This window comes from Gracilinanus agilis, chromosome 1 (assembly GCF_016433145.1).
Source record: "Gracilinanus agilis isolate LMUSP501 chromosome 1, AgileGrace, whole genome shotgun sequence".
Lineage (NCBI taxonomy): Eukaryota > Metazoa > Chordata > Mammalia > Didelphimorphia > Didelphidae > Gracilinanus > Gracilinanus agilis.
The window spans coordinates 523,933,046-523,957,441 of NC_058130.1; the positions used below are offsets into that span (position 1 = coordinate 523,933,046).

The window sequence follows — 24,396 nt, forward strand, 5'->3', positions numbered from 1 at the left end:
GGTCCCCAGTCCAAGCTGTCCCTGAGATCCTAGAGCAGTGATGGAGAATCTTTTAAGAAGGGAGGGAGGGAAGCAGCCCTGCTCTGTGTCCCTCTGGCTTTCTACTAAAGGACTCTGGCAAATTCTGTGCTGGAGCAATGGACTCTTGAGTGGCTCCTCTGGCACACATGCCATAGGTTCATAACCAGTCCTAGAGTAACACATTCTATACCCCAAGAAGATCAAAGAGCACACAAGTTCTGCCCAGACAACCCCTCTGGAGTGTGCAAAGCCCTAATGTAAAGTCCGAAGTCAAGAAGGCTAGAAGAATAAGCCAAAAAAAAAAAGGAACCTCCCTACAAAGAGTGATTATACAAGGACATTCAAGACACAAACTTGGAAGAAAATTACTCTAAAACATCTACAAGCAAAGTCTCTAAGAAAAACACAACTTGGGCATAAGTTCAAGAAGAAATTCCTAAAAAATATAAAGCAAGAGTTAAAATTAGAATTTGAATTTTATGCAGCTCTAACAATTAGAATGTACTAAGATCGAAGCCAAAGCCTCCATGAGACAAGAAATATTAAAACAAAGTCAAAAGACTGAAGAAAAAAATTAAAAATGTAACCATAACAAAAATACCTGATATATGAATCATTGGGCTATGCGAAAATCACAATCCAACAGTCTAGAAATTATAAGAAAACTAACCAGATCTCTTAGAATGAAAAGGTAAAGCAGAAGCAGAATCCAAATGTCACCCTCTGAAATCCCAAAATGTAAAATTCCCAGGAACATTATACCCCAAATCCAGGCACATTAGAAAAAATTCTGGATGCTCTAAGCAGCCAGGAATAAAGTAGCAAGGAGCCAGTCAGGCTCATACACAATTTAGCAGAAACCACTAGAAAGGAACAGAAAAAGATGATATCCCAAAAGTAATTTGACCAAAAAAATAAAAAAAAATTTTTTTGAGAATGCTACAGAGAAGCAAATGGTTCTTGAATAAAACAGAGTAGTTTCTGTTATTCTTCTTGAAAAGATCAGAACTATGTAAAAATTTTGAAAAATAAGCAATGATCCTGTCGACATGGATTCTAGAGACCCCAAACTTGTGGCCTAGTGAGATCTGATAAACCCCAAGTTTTAGAAATAGCTTGTAGGTTGGAGACCCCTCCCCCCCAAAGCTTGTGTTTCCCTGTTCCCCAGAGAATCCACCCTGAAGGGAATCTCAGGCTGGCAGTTGCAGACTGAATAATGGACTCCAGGGTAAATGTTAAATACCTTTTTGTCTTCCCCATCAAGCTTGATAGTAAATCCCATCTTTACCTGTATAATGTCAATCATCTTTCCCAACCCCTGGATCTTCCCAAATGGTATATAAGTTCCCCAATTTCCTTTGTTCCTTGGAGTTGTCGGCTAGGGCAGTGTCACTCCCAGGGGGTCAGGGAGCAGAGGGAAGCAGTGGCGCAGCTCTGCATATGAGGCCTAATCAGCCCTGTTTCCCCCTTTCCCTTGATTAAAGAGTGGCTTTATGACTATTTAATAGTTCTGTGTTTTTTCAAAGTTAACAATCCAAAACATTTCTGAGGGACTTATGAGAAAGAACGCTATCCATATCCAGAGAAAAACTGTGGGAGCAGAAACAGAAGAAAAAGCAACTGCTTGACCACATGGATCAATGGGGATATGATTGGGGATGCAGACTCTTAAAGCAATCACCCTAGTGCAAATATCAATAATCTGGAAATAGGTCTTGATCAATCACACATGTAAAGCAGTGGAATTAGGCGTTGGCTGTGGGAAGAGGGGAAGGAAATGAATCATGGACCCATGGAAAATTTTTCATAATTAATCAATAAAAAAAAAGAAGCACAGGAATCAAGAGAAACAAAATGAAGTAAAAATCAGAGAACAATTAATAGGGAGAAGTATAAAATGCATACATTCTAATATGGAGAGATGTGTAGCCCTCAGAATTCTGCTGTTATCAAAGGTCACAGAGAAAATCTAATGGGTCAAAAGGCATGGGTGTAGTTCTGTTAAGTCCTGAAGATCTTAAGACCAAGAATGATAAAATAAGACAAAAGGAAGGGAGAGAAAAGATGGAGGAAATTATCTCTCAAGTGTGTAAGGAGACTAGTGAACAAGGGGGTTTCAAGGGACCTACACTCAGCAGGCACTTGAACTTCACTCTCATTTGAAAGGGTAAAAAAGAGAGGAGAGTAAACAGACTTGAATATATAAATGCAATTCATTCAAAAGAGAACAAAGAGAAAAGGCAGAAAAAGGGGGGGAAAGAAAAGGAAGATTAAAGAGAAGTTAGTTTTAAATAAAATGAACCACAAAGGGTGAATCTCAAAGAGGGATTTAAAGAAACAAAAGGAAGGATAAGAACCTGTGATATGGGTCTAAGCTAGGGAAAGAGAAGAGAGGAAGGGAAACAAGATGTTAAAATCACCCTTTCTCACCATAAGGAGGGATATAGGAAAGAAAAAAAAAAAAAAAAAAAAAGGAAGAGTATAAGAGAATAGGATGGGGGGAGGGGGAAAAGGAATAGACAGTCATGACTATGGATGCATAAAAAAATGAAAGTAGCTAAAATTAGGAGCAGTTAAATGAGAGAAAAATATTTGCATCATCTCTCTGATAAAGATATAATTTCTGAGCCATTCCTCAATTGATTAGTGGTTAGAGGATATGAAACAGGCATTTTTCAGAGGAAAAAAGTTCAAGCTAATCATAAGCAATATTAAGATGCTCTAAATCACTAATAATTAGATAAACACAAATGAAAACAATCCTGAGGTTGAACCTTAAAAGCATCAAATTGGCAAAGGTGACCAAAAAAAGAAAAATGACAACTACTGGAACAGTTGTAGGAAAAGAGGTAAATTAATGCAATGTTAGTGGAGAAGTGAAATAGCCTAGACATTCTAGAAAGCTATTTGGAATTATGCTCAGTTATTTTAAATTGTACATACCCTTTTGAGTGGAACAACCGCCTACTCAAAAGAATCTTGAACTCCCAGTGGGAGAGAGAATGGACACTCACAAGCCAGAATTACAAGCAATTCCTCTAGCCAAAAGGACAAAGATTCCTGAAGCAGAAATGGTCTTCCCTTCCTTCACCATAGGCTGTTTACTAGAGAGTAACAATCTTATCCAGAAAGCTAGCAAACAGAAATGCAAAATTAACACAACCAATTATCCTAATTACTCAAGTGGGAGTAACCAATCAGAATAAGGACTGCTTCAAACCTATCTATCAGCACATCTTATAGTCCTTTAACTAATCTGAACAAGGAAGGTTTCAGCCCTAGTAGTCAGTCTTATCTTTCTGCCTAACCAGTAGCCCTTCAATCAATCAGAAGAGGTTAAGATTCAACACAGCCCTTTTAAGGGGGAACAAAGCCAGGTTTGCTTATCTCAATCAGGCAGAAGTATTTCCTGAAAGGAGTCCATGTTATCTCCAATAATAAAGATGTTATCTTTTGATGTTACCTTTGATCCAGCAATACCATTAAATAAGAAATAAATAAGAAATCAAAGGGGGCAAAAAACCTTATGTACCAAAAATAATTATAGCAAGTTCCTTTTGCCATAATTCTTTTGCAAAGAATTGGAAACTGAGGGAGCATCCAACAACTGGTTAATGAATGACCAAATTAAACTGTGAATGTGAGGAAATGCTAGCTAGCATTCCATAAGAAATGATAAAGGTAATGATTTCAGAGAAACCTCATTTAACTTGTACAACTGATATAGAATGAAGTAGACAGAACTAGAACAATTTATATAGTAATGACAATATTGTAAATACAACTTTGAAAAACTTCTGGCCAATGCAACATGAATAAATATGATTCCAAAGTACACGTGATGAAACAAGATACAAACCTCCCTCCTAAATGGTGATGAGCTCAGAAATCAAAATGAAACTTTTTAAGAGATGGCTAATGTGAGAATTTGTTTTATTTGACTATAAACATTTGAAACAAGGGTTTTCTTTTTTTCTTCCTTCATGGAGGTGAGAAAGAGGTCAATTTTTGTTGATTGTAAAAAATTTTTTTTAACTTCTAGAGACATAAAGGTAGAAGATTCTGTTCCCTATAAAGGGAATAGCAAGTAGACAGTGTATGAAAGAACTCTGGCAAAACAGGTTAAAGCCAAATTGTGAATCTATATGCCAATGGAATTTATATTTTATCCTGAAAGTTACTGAAGCTTTCTGAGTGGAGAAATGCTTTGGGACCATCAATGAGGCAGTTCAGTGGAAGATAAATTACAGAAAGAAGTGAATACAGGCAGAGGGACCAATTAAGCAACTATTGCAGAAATCAGTCCAAAAAAGCATTGATAAGGGCTTGGACCAAGATAGTAGTAATACTGTAAGTAGAGAAAGGGATGGATGTGACAGCAGTGGTAGAAAATGGAAAAAACTAGCAATTAGAAATAGCAAGAGAAGGTAAAAGAACTCTGGATGACTAGGGTTGCACATTTAAGTGACTGATAGGATAAAGATATCCTAGACAGAAACATTACTAAATGAGTTTAGGGAAAAAGATGATTAATCTCATTTTAAACATATCAGTGTTTAGCCTTGAAAGGTTGAAGAGAATGTCCCTTTCTTCTTTCATATGGCAGGTAAAGGTCCCTGGTTTCCTCTTGTAGCAAACATACTCCTGGATACAGATTTCCATTGAGGCAGACATCTCCAGCATAAACAGAGAAAAGTTAATTCTAATGTGTTTGGTTGGAGTATTCGAAGGATGATCTCATTAAAGGTATAGATAGGATGCTTATCATTTACAATATAAATCTGGAAGTAATAGGTAACAGTGGCAAAATTTTTAAAACTTTAAACAGGTTACAACAGAGGCCAACAAAAAAGGCCAGATAGCAAATCTTTCAGGCTTTGTGAGCCAAAAGGTTTAAAAAAAAAATCAAGATTATGTACTTATATAACAAGAAACCAAAATTTCTACAAATTATTTATTGATGAAATTTTTATTGATGAAATTCCAATTATTTAAGTACAATTCTTTGTAATGAAGATGTAATGAGAAAATGGAATTTTTATGTAGATGTTTGGTTAATTGAAGTTCAAAAGTTAATATTCTTATCAAAATCAATTGCAAATGTTCCATCTATTAATAATAATTTGTAATGAGATTTTACGTAAAATACATCATCTTTGGAAATTAAAAGTACAGCCTAATACTTGCATCAATCCATAAAGCACATGATTCTAATGGAGCATATTCAGTGTTTAGAAGGCATTTATAGAATTGTTTCATTCTTTTCTTGGCTTATGCGTCTTTGAGTGTCATTACATTGCAGATCAACCATTTCCATTGGGAAGTTAGGTGGAAGCTCCTGTATAGCAGGAAAATCTTGAACCCCTAAAGACTGCATTGCCCAGAGTTCCTTTCTGTATTACCTAGAATGCTTTTCCTTTTGTTTATGTTTGCATGGTTGAGTTAGTATAAGTTCTGAGGCTTGTCTCCTTTCTCTTTTTGGTTCCTGGGAGGGGGTTGGTTAGTACCTTTTAGTTAGGTCTCTTTAGTTATTAATAAAATTGTGTTAAATGTAATGAATGTTTAGTTATTGAATATTATTTTAAAATCCACACTCCTAAATTACAGGATATTTGAAATGCTTATAACTTATAACTGCAGCAGTACAAAGTGTATGAAAAATGTCACAGGCTCTTGCAATTATTCCAATAAAACTTTATTTTAAAATATAAAACTGGGGACAGCTGGGTGGCTCAATGGATGGAGAGCCAGGCCTAGAGAGAGGAGGTCCTAAATTCAAATCTGACCTCGGATACTTCCTAGATGGATGACTTGAGCAAGTCACTTAATCCTCACTGCCTAGCCCTTTCAGCTCTTCTGCCTTACAACCAATACTTAGTATTGATTCTAAAGCGGAAGGGGTTTAAAAATTTTTTTAACTTAAAAAAAATTTTAACTCTCACAATCAAGAGAAGTGGCCTCTTTTTAAAAATGTTTTTTTTAAAATAACAATTTTTTAAAAATAAAATATGTAAATATAAAAACTATTCTTAGTTCATGAGCAATACAAAGACAATAGACTATGAACTGTTGCTGACTGACCCCTCAGTTAGAATAGTGAGCCAAATCAAGTAAATTGATACTTAATAAGAATAAACTTTTACAAGTTTTCAAAAAACAAACCTGAGCATGTCTTGATTTCAAAAAATAAACTTGATAAATACAAGATGGGAAAGGTATGGCTAGATGATAGAAAAAAAATTTAAGGGATTAGCAGTCCAGGACTTCAATATGAGTAATTGAGTAGATCAACAATATGTGGTGACAGGAAAAAAAAAGAGCTAATGCAATTCTAGACTGAATTAAAAGAATTAAGAATACAGGGAAAGGCTAGAGTACTTCTGATCTCTACTCTGGTCAGACAATATAGAGAAAATATTATGCTCAATTCTGGGTGCTGTCTGTATTTTATAGTAAGCACTTACAAATTGCAAACTATCTAAAAAAGGGCAATCAGGATGACAGATTTCAAATTTATTCTGGGAACATCTATCCCAAAGAAGAGCAAATTTGGGGAAATAAATCTTTAAATATCTAAAAAGTCATTATGAAGGATTCAACATGTTCTGCTTAGCTTAAAAAGAGATAACTAGAAATAATGGATAGAACTTGTAAAGAGGCAAATTAAGGTTCACCGTAAAAAAAGGAAAAATTTCCCATTGTGGCTTTCACTATTGAGTGAAATGAGATACCTTAAGACCTGAAAACTAAAAAGTTCTTAACCTTTTTGGTATGATGCTGGCAGTCTGGGGAAGCCTATGAACTCCTCAGAATGTTTGTTGTCTACATTCATAAATGAAGGAAATGTTATAAAGCAGTGATGGCAGACCTTTTAGAGGGGCAAGTGATGTGACAAATGTCTTCGGGCAACCATGGAGAGGGGGAGGGGAGCAGCCCAGCCCACATCCCTCTGACTTTCTAGTCACACACTCTGGGGAGCTCTGTGTGGGATGACTGCATGTGTGTCCACAGAAGTCTCTGTGTGCCCCTCTGGCATGTGTGTGTGCCTTAGCTGCAGCATGGCTACAGAGGGTAGGTGAAAATAAGCACATTTTTCCACCCCACTCAAGTTCATGAAGTCACTGAAATCTGTTCTTGGACTCTAAGTTAAGAACCTCTTGCCTTAGGAGGTATTGGATTCTCATTGGAAATTGTTAAGAAGAGCCAAAAACCTAACAATCATAAGTTTGTCCTTGTGTAAAGCTGCACAGGGATCTAATCAGTAACCTTATTAGTCATTTTATGATAAGATAATTGACCTGTGAAACAACTAATTCAAATTCTTGATTATCCAAAATTTAAATAGCATAAAAAGAAAGTATCAAACTCCCTACACTGCATTTGTCAAATCAGATTACAATGTAATTGGGAAATGTTTAATAAAATAAATAAAACTAAAACATAGAAAATGTTCATTTGTGGTATTCAAAGTCTATATAGGCCCTTCCTCCACTTTTAAAAATAAGTTTTTATTGATGACTTCATTCTTGCATCATCATAGCTTTCCCAATTATTTCACTTCCCAAGCCCTCCCAGAGTGCTATCTTGTATACCAATCTTTTTAAACAGAAGGGAGAAATGATCACTCCATTAAAAAGGTCTGAAAATCTGAAATGTGTAATACCAATTTTACTAAAGGTAAACACCTCAATTGCACTATTAGAAAAATAACTTACTGAACATAATTCCAGATTGTTCTACAAAATAGCTGAATCAGTTCACAGTTACACCAACAGTATATTAGTGCTTTCCACATCCCCTCCAATATTCATAATTCTGTCCATTTGTCCTGAAAGTTATATAACTCTGTATACCTTTTGAACCAGCAAAATCAAGCCTCTTTGTTCTAAAATACTTATAGCAGTTCTCTTTGTGATGACAAAGAACTGGAAATTGAAGGGATGCTCATCAACTGGGGAATGGCTAAACAAGTTCTGTCATATAATTGCTATGGAATACTACTTCGCTGTAAGAAATGGCAAGCAGAAAATTGGGATACTAATGCATTGCTGATGGAGTTGTGAACTGGTCCAATCATTCTGAAGGGCAATTTGGAATTATGTTCAAAGGGCTAAAACAATGCATACTCTTTGATCCAGGAACTACCACTAGGTCTGTATCTCAAAGAAATGACAAAAAAAAATGGGAAAGGACCCACTTGTACAAAAATATCCATAGGTGCTTTTTTTTAGCGGCAAAGAATTGTAAGCTAAAAAGATATCCCTGAATTGGAGAATAACTAAACAAATTGTGGTATATGATGGTGCTGAATATTACTGAGTTACTATAAAAAAATAAGGAACAGGATGATTTCACAGAAAGAGCTGCAAAGACCTTCATAGACAGGCAGAGTGAAATAAGCAGAACCAGGAAAACATTGTACAAAGTAACAGCAATATTATAGAATGACTAAATGTGACAAGACTTGGCTAATAATAGCAATACAATGGTCCAGAACAATTTCGAGGCACTTATGACAAAGAAAGTTATCCACTTTCAGCGAAAGATCTGTTGGAGTAGGAATACAGATGAAAGCATACAATTTTTCATCTTCTGGATATGTCTTCAGGTTTTGGTTTTATAAAATTATTCACTAACAAAAATGAATCAATATGGCTTGCCAGCTCCATAATTTGTTATTACATGTAATTGGTATTAAATAAATTTTTAAAAAAAGAAATGGCAAGCATGGTTAATTTTGGAATGTGGAAAGACTTACATGAAATTATAAAGAGTGAAACAAACAGAGCCAAGAGAACATTATACACAGCAAAAGAAATATTGTTTGAAGAATGATTTAAGTCTACCTCCAGAGAAAGAACTGATAAACAGAAATAAGGCATTATTTTATATATACATTTATCTTTTTGTCAAATGTTGCCTTTTCTAATGAGGGGAGGGAAAGGTGGGAGAGCGATAACTGGGCAATAAGCCCATGGAATAAAACCAAATAGGTCAGTAGCTTTGTAAAAACACCATTATTGGGGGCATCTGGGTAGCTCAGTGGATTGAGAGCCAGGCAATGGGGGTCAAGTGACAAAAAAGAGCTGCTATAAATATTTTTGTACAAGTAGGTCCTTTTTCAAGGGGTAAAATGTAAGTTAACTATTTAGTATATACTGAACTATTTGACCTCTGGAAGACTATTTTTTGGGCCTCAGTTTCCTCATCTGTAAAATAAAGGTGGTCTCCAAGGTCTCTTCCAGCACTAAATCTTATGATTCCATAAAATAAGAAAATGAAGGATTTTCATCAAATGAAGATGAATAAATTTATGAAGTTAATAAGCAGGTTGAGTTCAAATCCCAGATTTAAGATTAGAGCTTCCAAGAGAAATATTTCAATAGAAAGAGCAAATTGTCTCTGGAATCAGAAAAATACTAAATTAATATTATTAATAATAACACTTAAATGGTTCTTTAAGTTTTGCAAAGCACTTAAAAACATTATCACAGTAGATCCACACAATAATCCTAAATGCTATTACACAGCTGTTACAGGCTCCTATCTTACCTCCACTAATAATACTTGTTTTAAACTGGGTCAATTCACTTAATCTCCCTAGGCCTCAGTTTTCCCATCTGTACAATAAAGGGGCTGGACAAGATGGCAAACTGAATCATTCCCAATTCTTCATTCATGATCATATGATCCTATAATTAAAGTATCAAATGACAACACGTGTGAATAGTATACAGCACTGTGTAACAGGTTTATGTGTTTGTTTTACTCAAGACCAATCATTTCAAAGATATAGGTGTGAGAGGGAAAAAGTAATATGGAACCTCCCTCTACCTGTGCAGATCAGCAACTCAACTATAACTTATAGATTATCTTGGCACAGACAATTTAAAGTATTTGTCCAAGGTCACAAAGCCAGTCAGTCTGTGTCCAATTTAAAACCTGAACCCAACTTTCTGACTTCAAGACCAGCTGCCATCCACTGTTAAATAATGTCAAAGTTCAAATAGAAATAGATCCTCATCAACTTAGAAAACCACAAATAAACATTTTCTATTTCATATTATATTTTTATTTTGCTAAGCAATTCCCAATCACATTTTAATCTAGTTTTGCCCACTCAACACCTCTGAACTATATCATGCTGCTGCTCAATATGTAAATTAGGCATTTTGTTGACATAAAACAAAAATATTCCAGTTGCTCCAAGTTAAAATCTAAAGGACATTAGGAAGTGATGAACATTTTTCTATTGTTTAAAGTAACACATATACTTGCGAGAGGAACAAAACCTTTCTCTCCAATTAGCCATTAATTCAGAAATTTAGAATGTGACAATTCTGATTCCTTGCTTTCTTGATAAAGAATTTAGAAGTACCACAGTAACATATTCAAATAATTTTTAAAAATCTTCTTAATATTGCTGATGTTAACAGTCTTTTTTAACTGACAAGATAATTATTTATAATAAATACCAATCAGAGATAAAAAATAAGATTGCCTCACGATTTGTCCATGTGGTGTTCCTACAATGGAATGGATTATCATACCCCATCCATATCTGCATAAGACCTCAATTCAGGAATACCAAATTGTCTAACTGTTCACTAGTAAAATATCCAGTAAATCATCCACCAATAGGCCAAATAAACAACCTAAGGACCTTCCTCTAAACTCTAGAGCAGTGATGGGCAAACTTTTTAAAGAGGGCGCCAAAGGAAATGCTCATCTGTCAGTCTGTTTCTAAGGCAACTCTTTCAAAGTTTCATCGTATTGTATCCTGTATTGTCAGATTAGGAATGTCCCCAGCTGGATAGAAAGCTGGATAGAAGGCTGGATAGAAGTTTCAGGGCGGACAATGCCCCCCCCCCCAATCCAGCCCGCAGGCTGTAGTTTGCCCATTGCTGCTCTAGAGTATAGAGCCCTTGACATTTCATGGATACTGATATGTAGAATGCAGGGCCTACCCAAAAATAATTCCTCATTCCCCGTACTTTTCTGATCACATATTTCTATTGATCCTTTGCACTTCTCATGCAATTTTCTGTAGGTAATGGTTTAGCTTACTCACACTCAATGTGACCCTTCACTGTCCTTTGGGTGAGATGTATTTAATTTTATAGCATCATTGGAGAAACATTCATGTAAAAGAGACTAGCCTTTTTATTTTTTCAAAAAGAAGACATCATTAAAAGCACTGTGCAAATTCCCAGAGACAATTCTGCCCACTTTTTTCCTGTTATTCAATGATGAATTTCATTTGTTAATCTGCAATGTGTCCAAGATACACATGTGAGGCAGTGTGGCACAGAAGATAAAACAATGGACTCAGATTCAAAAAGACTTGGGTTCAAATAATGGCTCTGTCACTTGCTAGTTTATGTGACCAATAACAATGGTCTCCTTGATGTTCCTAAACAAGACACTCCATATCCTAACGCACTGGTTATCCCCTATACATGGAATTCTCTCCCTCACTTTTGCCTCTTGGTTTCCCTGGCTTCCTTCAAGTCTCAATCAAAATGCCACCTTTTGCAAGAAGCCTTTCCAAGCTCCCCCTTAATGCTAGTGCCTTCCCTCTGAGATTTACTCCAATTTATTCTACAGACATGTTTCTCCTATTAGATTTCAAGCTCCTTGACAACAGGGGCTATTGCTTTATATCTCCAATGCTTAGCCCAGTGCCTGACACATAGCAGATGTTTAATAAAAGTGTTGATTTGACTTTGTGTAAGTTAGTTGCTTCATCTGTAAACTGAGGAGCTGGACTTGATGAACTCTCAAGAACTATTTCAGCTCTCAATCTGTAATTCTACGATGGACCAACACTACAAGTTATGAACCCAGTATAATACTGTGGAAAGAGTACTGGATTTGGAAATCAAAGGACCTCACTTCAAATACTACTTCTGATTCCTTCTGTGTGACCTAACAAGTCATTTGACCTTTCTGGGCCTTATCTATAAAATAAGGAGGTTGGACTAAAAGGTTTCTAAGATCTCAACTAATTCTAATAGCTTAAATCCTCTAAGAGGCATTTTTCAACCACTTGTTTTTTCCAGATGGCCTTAAGATAGTGATGGTGAACCTGTGGCACGGGTGCCAAAGATGGCACACAGAATGCTTTCTGTGGGCACACACCACCCCCTAACCTTGTTCATTCATTAGAAAGGCAGAGGAACTTGTGCAGAGCTGCTCCTCTTCCCCTCTCCACCATGCCTGATGGTTTGTTTTGTTTTTTTTTTTCACATCCCCTGCCCCTCATCCAGCAGCTCAATGGGCACACACAGGGGGGAAGGTGAGCAACTCACAGGCAGCAAAACTGGAGGGAAGCAAAGCACCCCCTCTCCACCAGCACTGAGGACATTCCTCACTTCACTCACCCCTCCAGCCAACAGCCCAATGGGAGTGCTTTCTCCCTCCCCTATGTGGGGTAAAGGGAGCAGGGTCCAGGCACTCAGTGGGAGGGAAGGGCATGGCACATGGTCTAGGGGCGGAGGCAGGACCCAGCACTTTATCTCTTAAAAGATTCACCATCACTGCCTTATGATAAATTCTTCTGAAAAACCATAGATCCCATTCAAGAGAATGGGATTTTCTTAGACTTGAAGCAATCAGTGTCTGTCATCCAAAAACAGGAACATCTTGGAAGAACTTACTTCCAGGAATTTACTTCTTCCATTTGACTCTGCTAAAAATGATAGGACAAACACCTTTGCCCAAAGTTAAGTCTCTAATTAATAATTAAATATTATAATGAGCTTATTTCTCTTATTACATGTTTCAAAGAATCCTGCATGATGTTAACAGGCAGGGGATAACAATTTGTTGTAGTAATCTTAAAGTTTCATTTTGCTCTAAAAGAATTTTAACTCAATCTATTTTGTTCTCATGTAATACCTCAGGGACTGTGATGCTAGAGTCCAAATGACTATTCATTCAGATTGTTATAGAAATCCTGACACTTTCTTCCTCATGTTGTCCTTCCAATTTCAATCTTACATACTCAATAAAATCTGGTTTAAGTGGGCTCTGTAAACTTGATTTTTGTTCCACTACTTCTCACTATTTTGGAGGTGACATAATTCATAATTTAACATAAGATTTTATATACAAGTTTGTATTCAAAACTGACATTTCTCTTGTCTGTCATCTCTATTTGGTAAGAAAATAAATCTTTGACCAAGATCTACTAAGCTCTTTTAGTCTCCCACTGTGGCAAGTGATTTACACACTGATGTTAATCTGTTCATACTGATAGTCTGACTATACAAAGACAGCTGATTCACAAATGACTACTACATCAGTAATACCAGTAGTTTCCTGTCCAGCCTCTCCCATGTGATAATCTTTCAAATACTTGAAGATAGCTATCAGGTCATTTGTTTCCCACCACCACCACCCCATTTATTTCATAGCTACACATCCCCAGTTCCTTCAAGCAATCGTCAGATGCCATGAATTCAGAACCCTTTACCACAATGCTTGTCCTCTCTCTTTTGGACACTCTCCAGATTCTCCATGTTCTTCCTAAAATGCAGTACCCAGAACAGAATACATACTTCAGATATGGTCTGACCAGTGCAAAGTCTAAAAGAATATTATTTTTGTGCTTAATACTATGCCTATCTTAAAATTTAATATAAAAAATTAAATGGCAAATGCTGGAGTTATGGGAAAGGTATATATGAATGCTGGTGAAGAAGTAAAATGGTCCAGGCATTCTGGAAAACAATTTGGAACTATGCTAAGAATGTTAATGAACTATTCATATTCTTTGATGCAGCAATACTACTAGGTATATACTCAAGAGAACAAATAAATAGGAAAAGGTCCTGTATGTACAAAAATGTTTTAGCAACTATTTTTGTGGTGGCAAAGAACTGAGAACTAAGAAGGCATCCAACAACTGGGAAAAGGTTAAAGAAATGATGGCAAATTAATGTAATGGAAAACTACTGAGCTATGAGAAATTATGATTGGGAATGGTTTCAGAGAAACTTAAGATTTGTTTTAAATGATAAAAAATAAAGTAAGAAAAAGAAGAGAACCATTTATGTAATAACAACACTGTAAAGATAAGCAATTTTTAAAGGTTTAAAATCTCCAACCAATGCAATAACCAACCGCAATTTCAGATGAATCATGATAAAATATGCTATCCATCTCCTAATAGAAATGATAGGTCCTAGGTTCAAACCCAACCTCAGCCACTTCCCAGCTGTGTGACCCTGGGCAAGTCACTTGACCCCCATTGCCCACCATTGCCACTCTTCCACCTATGAGACAATACACCGAAGTACAAGGGTTAAAAAAAAAAAAAAGAAAAGAAATGATAGACTAAGCATTGAGATAAATATTTCTGACATAGCAACTGTGGACATCTGTGTTTTTATTTGTTCCCTATTTGTTTTGTTATTTCTTTTTCAAGGTAAGAGGTAGGAAGATAAATTAAATCTATTGAAAAAAATTTTAATTTTAAAACTATCCCTTTGTAATACAGCATATTATTTCAGATTGCTTGGTTGTCGCATCACTGTGGTTTCAAATTGAGCTTAACACTAAAATTACTAGATCTTTTCCCAAGCTACTTTCTTGCCTTCTTCCCGAAGAGTGTATATGCAAACTTGATTTTCTAAACCCATGTGAAGGTCTTTAAATTAGCTCTTTAGTCTATTTGATCCAATACTCTTTGAATCCTATCATATAGTGTAAATCAGTGATGGACAAACTACAGCCTGGGGACAAGATGGGGGGACCAGATGCCAGCCCCCTGAAATGTTCTATCCAGTTGCACATTATTCCCAATCTGTTGAATACAATGAGTAGGATACAATACAATGAAACTTCGAAAGAGATTCTTTAGAAACAGACTGGCAGATGAGCATTTCCTTTCCTTTGGCCCCCTCTTTAAAAAATTTGCCCATACTTGACCCCCATTGCCCACCCTTACCACTCTTCCACCAAGGAAACAATATACAGAAGTTAAGGGTTTAAAATAGAAAAATTTTAAAAAAGTTTGCTGATCACTGGTGTAGATGACTAAGTGCCCCATAAAATGTATAAGAACTATATCAGGGCCCAGGAGTGAAAAAGTCCCAATTCTTGTATATAAGAGAATTCCTAAGTCCAAGTCTTGGACCTCTGGCACCATCTAGTCTAGAGATTTTTGCATTTTCTTTGTTCTTAAGAATTTCCAGGAATGTCTTCCCTCTTAACAAAATTAGGTTAATAAATGAAGACAAGGGTTCTTATCCAGATTCCCCAAGATATGAGGGGTGAATAGTTTGATGTACCACCTCTTAATTAGCGATCTACCAATTAGAGATGTCATGGTATATTTAAGGGAGGAGCTGAATAAGGAGTTCCTAAAACTATTTATTGAGTTGCCTGACCAAGCTTTCTAATCTATGGTGAGTATAAGAGGATCGCTGATCTTATGTCACTTTACTGGTTATGATGTTGGACTCAATAAACTGGTATTTCTTACCCACAATAAGTCTCTTGAAATAATTTTAATCATAACAGAGTTTCTTATAGTTCTACATATTTTGATAAAAGCAACTTCTCTCCAAGAAGAACCTGAGGTCCATACCTTCCCCTCCATTCTGTTACAACTTCCTTCTGTCTTATTTCATTTATAAGAATTTCAAAATTGTTGATTTAGTCATTGGTCATTGAACAAGAATGTCACATTTTAGAATACCCGTGGCTAAGTTGTTATGTATAGACAGGCCCAGAACTATGCTATTCTCAAAATCCTTTTTCCTTTTCCCTCATTGCTACAATCAGTGCAAACAAGGAACATCACAAGAATGAGGGATGTATTGTGCTTTTCTTGTTTCATGGCCTGCTTAAGCCAAATTCATCAGAGTGGCCACCCTACTAGAGATGACCCTTTCCATATTTAGGCTGATTCTCAGGAAGCTTACTTGAAACTTTTGCCAGAACCAAACCTGAGTTTTTGATGGTTCTGAAGCAGAACAAACTTCTGGCTTTCAAAAACCCAGACTCAATGTCATCATAAAGGATCCTGAAATAAACTCAGGACTTGGTTAAGACTATGAGGTAACAGTCGGAGCAACCTTTTTGGCCATTCGAGCCATAAAGGTCTGCAGAAGGAGGAGGATGGAGGGGGAAGCCGCTGGAATATGGGGCAGGGGCTGAAGGGCCCCCTGGGGCACATCCTGGGGCTCTGCCCAGACTGGCAGGTTGGAGGTGGAGCCAGATATGGCTCCAGGGCCAAACGTTGCCAACCCCTGCAATGAGGAAAAGGGGGCAGCTGGATAGCTCAGTGGACTGAGAGCCAGGCCTACAGATGGGAGGTTCTAGGTTCAAATCTGGCCTCAGACACTTCCTAGCTGTGTGACCCTGGGCAAGTCACTTAACCTCCATTGCCTACCTCTACCGCTCTTCTGCCTTGGACCCAATACATAGTATTGATTCTAAGGTGGAAGGTAAGGGTTTATTATTTTAAAAAAGACTATGAGGGGGAAAAAAGGGTCCAGTGAAAAATAGCGTCACTTCATGAAACAAAAACTCAATATCCAATTTACAGTAGACACCTACTTGAAATTTGTACCTGCATGAAAAACTCCATCCATCACAAGAGTAGGTCACCACTGATTCCATTAAAACATATATTTATTATGTGGTACCACATAGTAGATACTAGGATTACACACACAGATCTTGATAAATTTATAATTTTTTAGAAAGATGAGATATATACACAACTATTTAAAATCATAGAAATTGTAACTGAAAATTATCTTACAGATCATCTAAGACCAAACTATTAATTTTTAAAACCAGTTAATTATCATCCAGAGAGCTTAAATCATTTGCCTAAAGATCATAAAGCTAAAAGTAGCAGAGGCATAATTCAAACACTGGTCCTCTATCTCCCAGCTGTAAGGATGATTTCTTGGCTGCAGATGGAAAGCAGCCACACAGGACCACTTTGTGGGGGATGGGCAGTCTATTAGGCCAGTTGTTGCCAGTTCCCCCAGGAGGTTGGTCTGAGAAGACCAAAGGCTTAAATACAAAGGCTTAAATACAATGGCTCCCTAATGAGAATCAAATCAAAAGTCTCTCAAACTGATGGATATGGCACGAGATGAAGTTCTGCCAGTTCAATGGATATTATAGGTTAACAGGTGTGATATCTACAGGAATCCCTCTAATCAAGATTCCCTCACTAACTGCCAAGCCTTGTCATAATGAAGGATTCTACTCAGGGATGTATGAAGTTAGAACTGAATCAACTATATAAACCAAGGCTTTGAAGTAACAAAGGTAACTTCTTTAATTTATCAGGGAAAGGTATAAACTGGGAAGGTATAAGGAATTTTGGTTTGAAGGGAGAGGAAAGAGGGATGAGGTAACTAACAACTAATCAAGATGGATCAGAGGCAGGCCTCCCTTTTCTGGGGTAGGCCCTTCTCAGAGTTCCACTCTATCCAAATTCTGACTCTAGTGACTAAATAAACTGAAGAGTAAGCCTGGCAGATTGATAGCAGGTATTGGTTGTAGATCTTCTGTAATGATTTGATGATGTTAATGTTGATATCAGTTGATGACACAGGTGTGTGTAGGGTGTGTGTGTGTGTGTGTGTGTGTGTGTGTGTGTACCAGCGCGCAGAAGACAGCAGGCTATTGAGGGAACTGGAGACATGGCTTGAATCAGCACAGTAGAACAGGCAATGATATTCCTGATATGGATTAGCAAAGGTTCAGTGAAGAGTCCTAACGGGACCTCCCTCTACCCTTGACCCAAACTCAGGTCTGAGTTGGTTTGCCTGGGGCTTCACTTCCTTTTATAGTGCTGTTCTAACTGTCCTTCAACTGCCTTCTGTTTTCTTGGGGTTCCAAAATATGAACCCCATATTCTTGTCATTTGCAGAAAAGTTACACAGACCAATAATCATTCACCATACTATTTTACCTCTCAATATGCTACAAGTCTGGATTTTTCAAAGAAAGAAGATCAGAAAAACATATATGATACCTAAGAGGGAAGAAATACAAGCAAGGGCAAGTGATTATGAAAATCAAAAGGCCTGAAATAAAATGTTGCTGCTTCAGAGGTTAGCCAGTTCTACACTTTCAGGAACTACACTATCACTTCCTATTAGTGCTAGCTAGAGCAATGGAGCACTCACAGGAAGGTAAGAGTAAAACAAGATAATCCATCCATTCTCTCATCACCCCCAGCAAAGCACAAGAAAAATATAGAAAGGATATGAAGACCTAAATAGCACTACGGCCTTACTCTTTACATAAATATATGTCTATAATTTTTTAAATACCCAAAATTTCCCAAGGATTATACCCACTCACCTAGGTGAGTCAATAATTTACAATGTGTTAACCAGAATTAAGAGACATTCTGACAAGCAACAGAATATTTTACCCATAATATGTGTAGAACTGCAAATAATAGTAAATTCATGTATTAATTCATATCTAAAGAGTGTAATCATAATTAAAGTAGTATAATCATAATCTTTCTAAGTTTCTGAATGATTCTTCCAGGTAAACCAAGGAACTTTTAAAAGCAAGAACTCAGTTGTTTTTTAAGAACAGCTAATATACTAGATAATGTCACATTACAAAAAATTTAGAGACACTTGAATAATGGCCAGATCTAAGATGAAATTTAATAGAAATATATGCAAAAGTCTAGTTTTAGATGAGATTTTTTTTTTAATCCACTGCACAAATATTGGAAGGGGAAGGTATGAGAGACTATATAAACATACAAGGAAAATCAACATCCTTCACTCTGATTTGAGAGACTTCTATTTACTTACAGTTTTGTCAACCAACCTCTTATCCATTTTATTAGAATTACATATATTACATTGCACGAGTAGATTTTGAAAAAACATTGTAGTCATAAAGAAAGGTGCTTTTCATGTTCATAATGCCATATTGGTTGAATAGCATGTTTTCTCTATTAATTCTGGTCAATATAAAACTTGATTGTGGCCAATAATCAGTGTCATTTTTCAATGTATGTGTATCTTCCCTTTTCAAATATATCTCATCTTAGACCTCTACTCTGATCAACTTTGGTGTATGCTGAAATGGCAACTACCAAGTTAATCAGCCCATATACTTTGATGATTATAACTCCATTATATGAAGATTTATAATTTGCTCCAAGTTGCTAACAAAGAACTGTTCTGGAAAATCTAAGCTAGTTCTGACAGTCTCAAGGAAAGATATACTAGACAACTATGAAGCAAGTTTTCCCTTAGTTTTTAAGCTCCATTTGAAGGGAACATGGGATGTTGAATTATCACTTGCACTTTCCAATTGGATCCAACAACAACGATATCACCCACTTTTGAGTAGAAGTTTGCACTTGGCAGACAAAATTTCAAAAGCCCTGAAAAGATACTCTGTATCTCAGAGTATAAAAATTCAGCATGTTTTTTGAGCCACTACCCCCTTAAAGACATTTTAATAATTTCTCCATTTTGCATCAGGAGGCAGCTGGGTGGCTCAGAGGATTGAGAGCCAGGCCTAGAGACTGAAAGTCCTAGGTTCAAAACTGGCCTCAGACACTTCATAGTTGCATGAACCTGGGCAAATCACTTTAACCCTCATTGCCTAGCCCTTACTGCTCTTCTGCCTTGGAACCAATACACGGTTATTGATTCTTAGATGAAGGTTACTCCACTGTAACACTATAACTGGTATAAGATGAGAATGAAAAGCATGTTACAATGAGAGATATACTATATATGGCTATGTACTTGGAGGGATAGGATTTAACACCTAGTTTAGTATAAAATGGCAACATAGCCAAGATACTTTATGAGTTATTGCTGTATTATTAAGTATTATTTACAATCCTCCAACATTCTTGCTAATAATGTTAAAATGACTAAGGAACTGCTAAAGGGTCCTAAAATAAGCCCACCTCCATTAAAATGTTAATCTCCATCAAGGTGGAAACTATTTCACCTTTTTGCCCCAAATGCTTACAACAGTGCCCAGCACCTAGTAGGCCCTTAAATGCTTGCTGAATAAATAAAATATACTATCAATCACAAAAAAAAAAAACAATCAAGATATTTTCCCTAAAGCAAATATGTGGAGTTCTCCCTTAGAAAAACATAAAACTCCTTCACATTTATGAAAGTATTCATACTTCAATTAAAGTTGTTCTAACTTCAAATTCATTATAATTAGGGATTTTTTGTTTGTTGAACTTGCCTCCTAGAAACATGGAAATGGAATTACATATTAATGTTTAAATCAAAGACTATATAATCTTGTATGCAATAGGGTCTAAATTTCTGCATAAAATATTATCATTTATATATACATTATAAATTATATCACTTTGCATTACATACTTGTCTGATTTTTATTTTGTTGAAAGTATAAATTATACTTATTTTAGGCCTAGAGTAATAAAGTGAACTTTTAAGTTTTCCACACACTATTTACTGAAGGCATATTAGTGTTAGTTTCTTTGGTCTTGTAGCAAAGGGTTGTGCAACGCGAGTAGAATATTAGCAAGAGCAAGAATAAATTTGTTGAAAGTATAAATGATACAACTACTGAAAGAAACAACTATTAATGAAAAAATAATTTATATTTACCTTTGCAGGAACACAAAAAAAAACAGGTACCTACCTCTGTTAATTTCAATTCCTATTCTGTCAATGCCTGGTCAAAATGATCTACAATTCAAATTATCTGTAATTTACCCATGCGAGATTCAGTCAGTCAGTCAAAAGCATTTATTAAGTTCCTATTTACTATGTGCCAAGCAGTAGAGACAAAGTATGGGAAAAGAAAGCCCCTGGAGTTCACATACTAACTTGGGAGAGCACAAGTAAACATATGTACAAACAAGCTATATATAGAATAAGAAATTATTAACATAGGGAAGAAACTAGCAGAATTAAGAGGGACTGGGAAAAGCTTCCTGTAGAAGGTGGGACTTTAGCTAGGGTTTAACCCCAGGAGGCCAAAATGTAAAAGGAAAGCACTGAAAAGAAAATTCAAAATATGCTTCCATGATTTTGAAGAAAATTCTACATTTTCCAAAAACTTAAATGTTGACAAATAATACAATGGTTTTAAATCATTTTGAAAATTTCAAATTCTATAAATCTAGGAAGATAGATCTTCAATCCACCAATGAGGAAAAACTCCATAAACAGAACAAAGTTGACAGTACTTTTTTTTTTTCTTAAACAATACATGAACTGAAAAATATAAGCTTCAAAAACACTAAAAATGTAATGATATATTAATCATTAATTAAACAACTGCAGGCCACATGATAGGATGTCGGATTAGGAGCCAAGAAGAACTTTCAAACTAGGCCTCAGTCCTTACTCTGAACAAGTCACTCTAACTCTGTGCCTCAGGTTCCTGATCTGTAAAAATGGGGATATCAGAACTTATCTCTAAGGATCACTGTAAGGATCAAATGATATATGTAAAGTGCTTTGAAAAACTTAAGGCATGTAAATATTCAGCCATGATAAGCACTAAATAAGTGCATTATTTAGTAGCTATGATTTCACAATCTTTACTGTTTCAATAGGAAAAATTATAATATTTTCTCTTCTATGTATCATGCTAAGGGCCACTGCCCTAATTAAAGGGAGAAAAAAAGTAAATGCTAAAATCCAATTAAACTATATACTTTTGTTATTAATTTATATAAAACTTTAACATCGCTTTTGCTAGTAAATATACTCAACTTTTTTAAAGGCACTCACAAAGGCATACTGAAAAAAAATCTGGTTCTAATATAAAAAATGGTCCTAGAAGTAGTAATAATGACTTTTTGATATCTCTAACACTAGACTTAAATGTTAAAAGGCACATAATATCAATAACAAATAATAAATCATCTGTGACAACTGTGTGAGAAATGAAATTAAAATGAAGTTTAAAAGATTATTCCTAATGTATAACTACGATTTAGACTTGAAGAGACATAGTCCATTTTACAGATTGAAAAAAACGTACAAGGCCCATAGATCTTCAGTAATTTGACCAATGTCCTGAGATGTCACCTTAAAATTAAACCTACTCCACATGCCTAGACGAGTTTATAATAGTTGCGTATTCATAACTATTTAAAATGAATGACGAGGGGCAGCCAAGTGGCACAGTGGCTGCGCCTGGAGTCACAAAGACTCATCTTCCCTAGTTCAAATCCAGCCTCAGACACTTCATTAGCTAGGGAGACCCTGGGCAAGTCACTGAGCCTAGTTTAAAAAAACTTAAAAAAAAAAAAAAAAAAAGGAATGATGGTACAAGAGAGGTGCTCAGTTCAACAATGAGTTTTACAATCACGAGTATGAGTATGAGTGTGTGTACACATAAACATATAAAGGTAAGGAAATGCTTATTGATCAAGTTTTGCTTAACAAAACAATTTTTAAAAACTAAATAACCTCACCACCCTGTTAATACTAGCAAATATATTAATTTCGATGTCTGTAAGTTTAGAGAAAGCAGAAGACAAGACCAGAAAGTTTAACCGGTTTAAGCCCTCTTAAAACAAATTTATTCTTGCTCTTGCCAATATTCTACTCGCGTTGCACAACCCATTGCTACAAGACCAAAGAAACTAACACTAATATGCCTTCAGTAAAATGGTTAAGTTCCTGTTTTAAAAGTGTCAACCTCTCTATAAAAACCATAGTACCCCCCCCCAAAAAAAAAAACCCACAAAACCCAACACCTCTGCTAAATCGCAGGTGCCCACTTAATTTTATAGCCTCCACTTGACAGCAGGACTGGCCCTTCTAACGAAGGGTCAGACTCCTGCTGGTTTCCTTCCTCACTCAATTGCCCTTCCTCAAGTTCTGCCGTTAAAAGGGCGAAAGGACAAGCAGCCGCCCCGTCCCCCCAGCTTTTTCCCCGACGAAGTGTACGTGGGTCCCGAGGGCCCATCCCGCTTCAATCCCCAATTGCAACCAGAGTCGAACCGGCCAGGTTCGCAAAACACGAGGCGGCGAAGGGACGGCGGCAGCCCCGACTCTCCCCTGAATGGTCTCCCTGGGCCCAGCGCCCCCGGTCCCCCGGCCCTTCTCAGCCCCGGCCCGGGGGAACAGCCGCCCGCAGCCTTTCACGGCTCTGAGGCCAAACGGAAAAACTCATCTTAAAAAGAAGGAAATGCTTCGCTTCGCTCTCTTCGATTCCCAACCCAGAAAAAGCCAGAGAAATGGGATAAGAATTTGACTGGGGAAGAGAAAAGTGAAGAAACCCGGCACGAAAACAGACCTGTGGAGACCGCCATCTTCTCCAGCAACCCCAGGCTTCTGCCGCCCTGCACGCGCCCCGCCGCGTCGTATGGCGTCACTTCCGGGCGCGCGCGCGCTCTGCTGCCGGCGCAGCCGATCCCGCCCTACCCCGTCTTTGCCCCCTGCCTCCACCACCTCCGGAGTTTCCGCCTGACTCGAATGAGACGGATCCGACGGTTTCCGTTTCCCCATCTTTAGGCTCCCCACCGACTCCCTTCTCTGTATTTATCTGTGCCTTCCCGACTAGCGGGGGAGAAGACTTTCCCCAAGGTTCTGGGATTGGTTCTAATCAATCGGTATCTTTACCCCGAGGAAGCCGCGTCCAACATCCCACTTCCAACTCTTCCCCCACCCTCAACGGCCGAGCTTATATGCCCGGTAGGGAGATGGAGGGAGAATGTACAAAGGAACCCAAGGGAACGCCGAATAACACCACTTCCACCACTGCCCAACTTGGCTGATCCCCCGAGGCCTGGGGCCAGAGGCAAGGAGGTACAAAAGAACCCCCGGGAACGCCGACAGATCTACCCACACACCCAGTGGTCCCGCCAACCCGAGCTTTGCGGATGCCTCGAGGCCCCGGGTGGAGTGAAGAAATAAAGAAGGAACCCTAGGAGATGTGAACCACCACCACCACCACCCCAACCCTCCCACATGTTCTGCGAGGATACTAAGGAATCCGTGGGAACACTGACCTCCCCTTCCCCCTCCCTGCCCCACACTTCTAACCACTAGAGGAAGTACAGGAAGACGAGCCTGTAACCCAGAAGGGGGGTTGCGCCCCTTAATTTTTTCCTGAGTAAGTGAAAGGGAAGCAGCTAGCTTCTATGTGGTCAGAGACTGAGCAAAAAGTGGGCGTCCTGCCACCTGGAGCACAACATCAAAGGCAAAACTACCTCTGATGTTGTTTTCTAAGGGTTAACATACCAAGATACAGAAGTCGCTGTGGAAAATGTTGTGGTGCTATCAAATGCTACATAAACATTAATGGCAAGTGCCCTTTGGTACTACACAGAAAAGTTCTAAATCAATTTGATCCTGCTGATTGTACTTGTAACTGTCCTTCTTAATCTGAAAATTAAGA

General features: G+C 37.3%; 1 protein-coding gene across 1 annotated transcript in view; it reads right to left on the bottom strand.

Moving 5' to 3' along the window:
• Window positions 1-23,348, bottom strand: part of UBE2V2 (ubiquitin conjugating enzyme E2 V2) — a 60,932-nt gene extending 37,584 nt beyond the window's left edge. Inside the window, exon 1 of the mRNA XM_044666354.1 lies at window positions 23,293-23,348. Within this exon, the coding sequence (XP_044522289.1) occupies window positions 23,293-23,308 (16 nt within the window). The 5' untranslated portion in view covers window positions 23,309-23,348. The remainder of the gene's footprint in view (window positions 1-23,292) is intronic.
• Window positions 23,349-24,396: the final 1,048 nt, after the last annotated feature.